General features: G+C 41.4%; 2 protein-coding genes across 2 annotated transcripts; both read left to right on the forward strand.

The window, feature by feature from the left end:
• The first annotated feature begins 155 nt into the window (after positions 1 to 155).
• odad4 (outer dynein arm docking complex subunit 4) lies at positions 156 to 3102 on the forward strand. Its single transcript, XM_051387384.1, has 11 exons — positions 156 to 384; positions 492 to 623; positions 754 to 907; positions 993 to 1054; positions 1245 to 1395; positions 1557 to 1781; positions 1867 to 2074; positions 2159 to 2245; positions 2442 to 2638; positions 2779 to 2879; positions 2975 to 3102. The coding sequence occupies exons 1-11, from the start codon at positions 259 to 261 to the stop codon at positions 3008 to 3010; spliced, it is 1479 nt and encodes a 492-aa protein (XP_051243344.1). The 5' UTR covers positions 156 to 258; the 3' UTR covers positions 3011 to 3102.
• Positions 3103 to 4419: 1317 nt separating this feature from the next.
• On the forward strand, positions 4420 to 9688 carry cnp (2',3'-cyclic nucleotide 3' phosphodiesterase). The gene is made up of 4 exons (XM_051387373.1): positions 4420 to 4536; positions 6274 to 7861; positions 7996 to 8123; positions 8269 to 9688. Exons 2-4 carry the CDS (start codon positions 6313 to 6315, stop codon positions 8719 to 8721), a joined length of 2130 nt encoding a protein of 709 aa, XP_051243333.1. The 5' UTR covers positions 4420 to 4536; positions 6274 to 6312; the 3' UTR covers positions 8722 to 9688.
• Positions 9689 to 10051: the final 363 nt, after the last annotated feature.

Here is a 10051-nt window from a genome sequence, read left to right on the forward strand (position 1 = left end):
CTTTTGTTTTAGTGGCATAGTATTCTAGTTAATTATATCAATATTAACAGTAGGTTTTTTAATTAATAAATATATATAAAACTAAATTAAACTGGATTCAGAGTTGCACTAAGCGGTGCGAGCAGAAGATGGCGCTGTTTCCCCGCTCTCGGTTTGTTAGTGTGGTTGCTAGGATACCAGTTGACCGGAGATGTTAATGTGTTTACATAGTTAAGGTGTTTGCAAGTGCTGTTTTCACCAAAAAAAATTTGCTTAAAAATGTCAGACATGGACGGAGACCAAGACGGTCAGAAGCCAAAGGGCGTATTCTCCACTTTAATGGCCGATGGGGATTGGCTGTACCTTAAAGGAGAGTATAAAAAGGCTATAGACAGCTACACAACGGTAAGCAGCTAACAAACTGAAGCTCAACTATGGCGATAACATTTTGGTTTTGCAATACATTATCCAGGGTTGTCAGTGCAACGTTTAAATGCAGCTCTTTGTTTCAGGCACTGACTGTAAAGCCTGGCGACAAGACCTGCTTCGTCGGCCGATCCAAATGTCACCTGAAGTTGGGTCAATCTGAAGACGCTTTAAAAGATGCAGAGGCTTCTCTCAAAGGAGACAATACATTTTTCGAGGTAAACAGAGATGTTGGTGTCATTAAATAAAAAAATAAAAATGCATGTCTTGTTTATACTAAATTACAGCCCTCGAGTCAGAAAGAAGGCGTAAACATGGGATAATGTGTGAGATGTATTTATTTTTCAGGGGTTGTACCAGAAGGCGGAGGCATTGTACTACATGGGAGAATTTGAATTTGCACTGGTGTTTTACCACAGAGGACAAAAGTTACGTCCACAAATACAGGAGTTCAGACTGGGCATCCAAAAAGCACAGGAGGCCATAGAAAACTCTGTTGGCAGTAAGTAATTCAGTGCTATTTCACGGTGTAGGAAAATCCTCACTCCTATACTCTAAACCATTTGTACTTCACTGGCTTCTTCTAGGCCCTCCCTCTGTGAAACTGGAGATTAAGGGAGACCTGTCATTTCTCCAGAAAGATGAAGAGGTGAGTCTTTGTTCAGCTCCTCTTTAATAACCCAGGAAACCTTGCAGGTAGAGCTGTTTTATAGTAATTCTTTACTTTTCTAACCAGTGGCTTACCATAGACTTTACCGTTTGTTTGTAAAGTTCAAACCTTGCCTCCCATACGATGTCTGACAATATTATGTTTCTGAATGACTGACTGACTGCTAAAGAGGGCACAGCCGATTACTGCTATTCAGCATCTGACAACGGAGAAAAAAAAGCTGACCCAGAAGACACCTAAGAATGAGAGGACAACCAAACAGCTCCTGGGAGAGTTTTACAGTGACAAGAAATATCTGGAAAACCTGCTTAAAGATGATGGTATGATCTTATGTCACTTAAGAGATAATCTATGTTTTTGTTTTTATTATTTTAATTCATTTCTCCTCCAGTCTTTGCTTTTCAATATTTAAACCCACCTACAATCACATTTTTCATCTTTAATGGACTAATATTTAAAACTGTTACATAATGATCTTCAGACTTGGTAAAAAGTAAGACAAAGGGTGGGGAGCGACTGCAGGACGTCATTCAGACCTGCCTCACATACCTTGACACTTGCACCGAGTTCTGGAGCCAGGAGAAACCTATTTGTGCACGGGAAAGGGAGCGTAAGCTCATGCAGCAAAAATGTAGCAAGCCCCGCCGTAGTGCACCCACTGAACCCGCTCAGTTTCTGCTGAAGAGCCTGGACGATATAGACGAAGGTAAGGCACGCTTCTGAGTGAACGTGTAGCTTGGTGCTTTCCTTTATAGCCCACAAAATGCTTACTGTGTGTTCTTCTGTCATAGAGTTGACATCTGGAAATGCAGAGGGTAGTCTGAAGAAGGCGGAAGAAGTCATGAAGATAGTGCAGAGATGGTCGGAGAAAGATGTGCCTAATAAGAAAGAGGTTTTGGGCAGCCTGCACAGTTGTATTGGAAATGCCTTGATCGACCTGGGAGACATGGACAAAGCGTTAGACCATCATCGGAAAGACTTGGAGTTGGCTAAACAGTGGTGAGAATTACAGAAATTACACAACAGGAGGGAATGTGTTTCACAAAATTGTATCAAATGTTGAGTAATCTTTCTTATCAACAGCAAACTCTCAGATGCAATGTCCAGAGCTCTGGACAACATTGGGAGGGTTTATGCCCAAATTGGACAGTTCTCACAGGCCATTGAGTTGTAAGTAAATAATTAAATAACAGCTGCACTATAATATATATTAGGTCTTCTGCAGAACAAGTTGTTTTGATGGTAATGTCGTATAGTCAGACCTCTTTTAGCGAGCATTGTTTTACATTGAGGTGTGACTATTGAAGATTACTTGATTAATGATTGGTTTCTTCATTTTCTTTTCTCTGTATGTTTTCGACATCAGCTGGGAGAAGAAGATTCCTTTGGTCCGCGGTGGTCTAGAGAAGACCTGGTTGTTTCATGAGATTGGTTGGTGTTACTTGGAGCTTAGTCGCCACGAAGAAGCCCGAGATTATGGCGTCCGTTCGGTTGATGCAGCTGACGAAATTGCTGATGAGAAATGGCAGATAAATGCCAATGTTTTGGTGGCACAATCAGAATGTAATTATGTTTTTTTTTGTTTCCTTTTACTTAATTATTAGAAATATTCTAATGTTTACAACGTGTGACATGTCTGCTTATTTGCTGTTGATGTAGTACAAACTAAAGATCTCTGTCAATTCCTTTCTGTTTCATCTCAGTGAAACTTGGAAACTTTGAATCTTGTGTCTCCCACTTTGAGAGAGCCTTGACGCAGGCCAAACTGCAAGAGAACGATGCTGCAGTGAATGCCATTCAGCAGGTTGTTGTCATATGCTTCCCTTTGCCTTCTTTTTAGTTCCAATCAAAAACATTGACATTTGATTGGATTATTGACATTTATCTTTCTGCTTTTAGGCTCTTGATGAAGCAAAGCAACACCTGCCACAGTAAGGATGTCCTACTGAACTACGGAAGACCACAATCATCAAATGAAAGTGGAACAAAATGAATACCAATAAAAGTCTTCTCTCTCAAATGTGCAACTGAGACATTTGAGTTTTTATGAATGAATGCAGAAATGCATGCTCATGCTTTATGATGAAAAACACAGCTTGATATAGTTCGATATAGAGGATCAGTATTTTGACTTTTGGATGTGTGAGTTGATGTGATATTACTTATATACATATTTCTTCCAGTATAAATATATTATTACAGTGGCTGATAAGACCCAGTCTTTAATCAGAGGTCTTTTGGACTAACTTTCTTGAGTACTAACTTTCAGTCCAGCATGCAACACAAACATACACCAGGCACTGGATCTCAGTGTGGTTCTTTATAAGAGTTACAGACTTGCCTACAGAAGTAAGAAATATGCATATGGGGAAGTGATTCGAAGTTCTATTAAAAAGTCAACGTCTCTCATTTTCAACGTCTCTGTAGAAAATGTGTCACTGAATATACAAAATACAGAGGAATTGTATTACTTTTAACACTTTTATATACATACTGAAACCTGCCAACCCTGAAGTCCTTTAGCCCTATACATAGCTGTACTTGCTGCAGGGAACTTCCCCTTGTCACACCCACTATAACATCTGTCACCACCAGGCATGCATGGTGTAATTTACACACTCTGCTTCCAGAAGGGGCTACACTATCAGTGCATTGTTTGTGTGTAGATCGGCGACAGTATAATTAACGTTTATGAGAATTGTGTTACATTTTGAGGAAATGTCCCTGACACATTGCCTTTTGTATCTTGTGTCTTTTTGTCTGTGTGGCCTACTTTTTGGGATATGATTTACACCTGCTCAAGAGGTGTGTGTCTTCACACTGAATGTTTCTCATATAAATAAACAGGCATGCAGTATAGACTGAACACTAATCTAATGTTCAGCACAGATGTACACCATCAGTTATAAACTTACAAACAAATGCACAACAAAACAACAAAACAAGTAAGCAAAAACAAAAAAGTATATACATTTAATAAATAAAATGTATTTTAAAAATAGCATAGTACCAGACAGGAGTTTATTAATTTAAATCATTCAGATATAGTTTGGAGAACATTTCAACTGAAAGAAAAAACACGAAAAACTTATTTGTATTAGGTTTTATTTTTTCCATGAAAATGGGGAAAGTAATAACCCCTCCTGATTAAATATGAGCTTATATTATCCCTACTGTCTGTCACTATATCCTGTTTATTTATTTATTTTTAAATCAACACAAATTAATATATATCATAGATATATAACACATTATTATTGTTATGTAGTCCTTTTAAAAAAAACCTTGGTGGCGTCCTTCCGGTCTTCAGGGGCGTGTCCGTGGCCACGCCCAGTTGCGCGCTCCCGGGGATTTTCCTTTTGAAGCGGGTGCATGTGTGTGCCAAGGATTGCGTTGTCATTGTATCCGGAGAGAAACGCGTGGTCAGCGGCACCACCGACAGCTCCACTGCAGCGTAACTGGTAAGCTGAGATAATGGCAAACAAAAGCCCTTCGTACAGTATGCTACATCTCTATCATATTTTTTTCTATCAGCCTTAAAAAAAAAAAAAAAGAAAACAAGTTGCTCCAGTAACGTGCAGCGACTTATATACGGAAAGAAAAAAACCATGAAAGTTGTTTAGACGTGGCGCTGCAGCTGGTGATGTTATAGCCAGATTCAGACTGCCAGGCTAAATTGTTTTTGTCTGGCGTGCTAACGTTAGGTGCACGCCACTCCCCGCCTGGCTGGCCACATTGTGCTTGTTAATACACATTTATTTTTTTTGCCTTCAAACTATATCGAGTTTCTGTGTTTAAAACAACATTTGAGCTCACTTGGACGCGACGTAAGACATTTATTTTGAAAATTCCTTTTATTATTTAAGTGAATGTGTAGCGTATTTCGTCCAAACTTGCTTTAAACAACAAACAAAACAAAACAAAAAAAAAAAACCCAGCTCCTGTTCACTCACTGCGCCATTTACTGTATCTTCCTTGTATTACGGATGATGTTCAATATGAAAGTGTTCATATTTGCCAAATTTGCATCTGTTAGGTTTCGGTTATGTTTGTGTCTGGGAAGAGGAAAAAAAAAAAATGTGTTTAATAATTAGCCAGTTTATCTCTACCTCTACGTTGGGTTGTGTTTGTGAGCGCTTCCCCTTCTGTCTCATGACACGATGTGGTTTCACACATCTGTTCAATCTAGTGTTGGGTAACAAACCTTTACACTGATATCTGAAATAAGCTGCCACACGGTGCAGGGCGCTGTGCTGTGAACTAACCCTCACTTTTTCCGCGATGCCCCATTTCCTTAAGTACCCTTTGTCTGTTTGTTGGCAAGATTTGACGCAGTTAATCTGGCAATGCAAGCTTTGAATACAGTCTCTTGCAGTCATGCTTGTGTAAACTACTGTCTTTGTGTGTTTTTTTTTTTTTAAATAAATGGAAATAAAAAAATAAAAAAATGGCTGAACTGTGGCCAAAATTGTGCCACCACCCCTATTATATGTTCAAGAGTACAACACCCCTGATCAAAGATGGACATTATAGCTGAAGGTTATTGCAGGGCCATTGTATTGTATTGTATATGATGTGTTCACCTCCTCTGTTGCCAAAATCTATTGAAAAATGACGTGCAGTGCAACCACATCCCCATCCCCAACAACTCTACTTTCTTAAATCTGGCGTATTGACTAACTTCCCGTTTGAGACATAATGACTGCAGTCCTCATAAAAGTATTTGATTTTACCCTATAAGGGCATGTGGTCTGAAATAATTCTGTAAAAAGTGAGGGTATTTAAGAGTGTATTCAAGTTTTTTTTTCATGTCAAATGAATTTTTCTCAGTGGCTGTTTTTTTTTTTTTTTTTGTAATTATTTTAAATAGTTAAATACAATATGCATGTTTTATCTAAATCAATTATTTATGTTTAATAATGGGGCACTCTACACAGCCCAGGATAAAACTGGATCCAGTTCATGTCAGTCAGGTTTTATTTAGAGAGATGTTGTTGCACCAAATCTTTTATATAAGAATAATGCACTTCTCCAGCTTTAGTATGTATCCAAATTACCTTTTTATGGCCCAATTTGATGAGTGTTGAAGTAATTGAGTAAGATCCTGCACTCTGTAGGGTGTAGTGGCTGGGGACAAAGTTGGGTTCAGTCACCATTGGTCTAAATGAACAATTTCTCTTTCTTTTTATTTGTATAAGGTACGTGGTGGTGTTTAAAGTCAGACTTTAAGCCAGGACATGGATACTGAAAAGAGCGTCGAGGTTTTAGATGCGTCAGACGCTCCACAGCCAGAGGAGACTGTAATGGAAAAAGAGGTTGTGTCAAAAATGGAGACACCAGAGGAATCCACAGAGCCTGAGAAGCCACCAGCTGCTGTTGAAGAGACTGAGCAGATGGCAGTGAATGGTCACGATACAGACGTCATAAACTTAAAAGAAACAGAAGAGTTGATTGTGACAGAAACTGTTACTCTGGCTGAGGAAAAAACAGAAATAAAGATTGAGGACATCTTGCCCGCAGGAAAATCTGAAATGGAGTCTGTGTCTGATGCGGTGGCACCACCAGAACCAGATGAGTCATCTGAAAAGATCTCTGACCCAGTTGCAGCTTTAGACACAGAACCAAAAAACATCCAGCCTGTGCCAGAGAATGCCCCAGAACCTTTGCCTGTGCAAACACCTCTGCCAGAGAGTGCCCCTGAACCGGAGCCAGAGAAATTGGCAGAATCGGTTCCAGAGGCTGAACCACAAGAGCAAACATTACCTGAACCAGCCGCGCTGCAGCAACCAGTGGATGCACAACCACCCAGCAAGGAAGAGAAGGCGCCGGAACAAGTGAAAACTGAGACTACAGAATTGAAGACTACAATGGATACTGGAGCAGGAACGGTTGTCAAAGAGGGGGTGGCAGAAAGTAATGTCGCAGCCGAGCCTACAAAGGAGGGGGAAGAAGAAAAACCAGCAGGAACTGTGTCGGTGGCAGAAGTTTCCCCAGAAAAGCCGACAGAGGCTGTGACTTTAAAAGAGGAGGCATCAGCTGAAATTGAAAATGTGAAACCTGCAGAGGACAAGAAAGAAGCTGAACCAGAAAAATCAGCTGAGTCTGATTCTCCGAAGGGAGCTGAGGCAGCACCAGAAGCTGAAAAGAATGATGCAGAGCTTCAAAAGGAAGAGGATACAGTCCCCGTGTCTGGCTCCCTGTCCTTTGCCTTCCTGGAAAGAGAACAGACCAAAGACGCCCTGCGGACCTCGCGTACCCTTCTGGTCCTCAGAGGCCTTCCAGGAAGCGGTAAAAGCTTCTTGGCACGTGCCATAGCTGATGCCTACAAAGACCACTGCTCTGTCATCTGTGCTGATGACCATGGCGTGAAGCCAGAGAGTCCAGAATCATCTGTGGACGGGTACAAGGCTCTGGATGAGGCTGTGTTGGCCGGCTGCAGTGCAGGAGCAGCCTCCCCTCTGCTGATGGTGGTGGATGACACCAACCACACCCAGGATCGGCTGGCCCGCCTGGGGGAGATTGCCGAACAGCACCATCTCGTTGCGGTCTTTTTGGAGCCACGCACTGAATGGAGCAGAGATGTACCGCAGCTGACCAAGAAGACCAAGCGCGGACTAGATGAGGCCCAACTGGAAGCCATGAGAGGTCCACTTGAGGAAATGTCCCTTCCTTATTACTATGGCTGGTTTCTTCTCTCCTCGGTCCAGGACAAGGTTAGGTGCACATCAATGGACTTCCTGAAAACGCTGGACACCTTGGAGGCCTTCAAGAAACACTTGATTGACTGTGAGTGTATTTAAAGTTGTTTCATTTACTACAAAGGTAAATCCACCGGTGAGAAACGCATCTTTTTAAGCAGCGTTAATGTCCAAAGTTATTGCCATGACTAAGATACACCTGATCTTTCCTTCTGTTTGCAGTCACAGGGAAAGCTGAGAAGGAGGTGGATTTGGAGCAGTACTTTCAAGCCAAAGGGACCCTCCATTGCACTACAAAATTCTGCGACTATGGAAAAGTAGAGGGTGCCAAAGAGTATGCACAGAATCCAGTAAGTACATTTCAAAATGGTGGCTGCGTGTGTAAGTAGGCATTATCATTTATCACTTTACTTTTTTATGCATTGAGAGAACCCTTCCAATAGAATTAATAAGTTACTATTTATGATATTTCCTTTTTTTTTTTTCACTCTCCAGGCTGTCAAAGATTTCTATGGTTCTGTGTTCGAGCTGTCGCTGAGCGCTCTCTTTGTCACTCCTCGCACTGTTGGTGCCAGAGTGTCCCTCACAGAGGAGCAGCTTTTGCTGTGGCCAGCTGACGCCGAAAAGGAGGTACAGTCTGCTGCCTCCCTGCCTCTGGGGAGCCGCGCCCACGTTACTCTAGGATGCGCAGAGGGTGTTGAGCCAGTTCAAACAGGTCTAGATCTGCTCCAAATCCTGGCCCTGCAGCAGGAAGGCCAGCAGGGGGAGCCCGTCGAGGAGATGGAGCTCGGCTCGCTGACCTACTACGGCGAAGGAAGGTGGCTGCTCAGTCTCAGAGAGCCCATCTGCACCCCAGCCTGCTTCTCCAGCTTCTACGGGTGCAAGGAGCTCGAGCAGGCCAAAAAAGAACCTGAGAAGAAAAAGAAGCAAAAGTGCACCATACTGTAAATGGCAATGGGAATGTGTGGCTGGGATGACTGGTGAATTAAAACTTAGGCTTACTCTGTGCAAGGTTTGTGTGTTTGTGCAGTGTTTAGGGTTTCAGTTATAGCCACCCTAAATCCACAAGCTGTGTGCCTTTTTTTTTTTTTTACTGTTGATTTGCACCACAACCCAAGATGCCTTCAGTCCAGTTAGGCTTGTTAACATTGAGTATCTTGTTTCACATATCGGTGCCAGAGTCACAGTACCTGGCTATTTGCTGAGGTGTTATTAGCTGCAGTTTTAGACTAAGGTAGTAATAGCCTACTCCCACAGCTCCACAATTATCTGAAACTTAGATTTCCTCTTCTATTCATGTCAGTGTCTCTCAGTATTCAGATATACAAAAACTAGGTACTTTCATTGCATGCATCCGAGGTTAGCGGTATCGACATATTAACACATTTCTGACCTGCTAAAAGTACCTCTGCCGCTTCAACAGAAGTTGTCTTGTGTTTCCTTTGACTTGTACGTTAAAAAAAGATTAGCTGTCATTTCTGTGGAAAGTGTGTGAGTGTGCGCATCATAGGAAGTAATTGTTACAATAGCATATGGGCCAAAGTTATCTATTTGATTAAGTGTATTAGAATGAATGTCATTTATAGAGGTCCTTCCTGGTAAAATCTTTGCACTGTGCATAGTTTGAAAGGGAGAATGCTGGTAAATTTGGTATTTGTTTCAGCAGCTTGCACTTAGTAATTATCAAATGCTGTGAATCCAAGTCCATGTTTTGCAATCTTTTCTACTGCGCAAGACTGCACCATTGATCCTTTTATCCTCTTTGAACAGCACTTCATGTATTGCATTTCGATTTGTAACCTCTGTGACTGTAATTTTTTGAAGGGCAAGTCCTACTTTGTGTAGCTCTTATGAATCACTATTTTTGCACTTGTTTTGTACACTTAATAAAAAAGAACATGCTTTGCTCCAGTAATGTAATTGGTTATTTCTATGAATGCAGGGGGGTGATAAAACTGGGGACAGTTTATCTGCACATGGGCATTTTCTCACAGCGTGGACATGTAGTTGAAGGAGTGAGCCAGCAGAGGGCACTCATCCCATTATTAGTGCTGGTTAAAACATTTTGTGGGGTGATGTGTTTATACATGTAATCCCAGTTAGTGTTTCTGTTTATTGTGTCAGGATCAGTTTCAACACTGTGTAAATAATGTATTTTCAAACCTTGTGCCACAGACTTGGATTGCACCATTTCTCTGATCTCCCTACAGTTTGCACTTTCATAATCTGGCGCAGTAAAAATTCAGTAAACTTCATCAGACAGTTCAGCTGCCAAAAA

Source organism: Dicentrarchus labrax, unplaced genomic scaffold (assembly GCF_905237075.1).
Source record: "Dicentrarchus labrax unplaced genomic scaffold, dlabrax2021, whole genome shotgun sequence".
Classification (NCBI taxonomy): Eukaryota; Metazoa; Chordata; class Actinopteri; family Moronidae; genus Dicentrarchus; species Dicentrarchus labrax.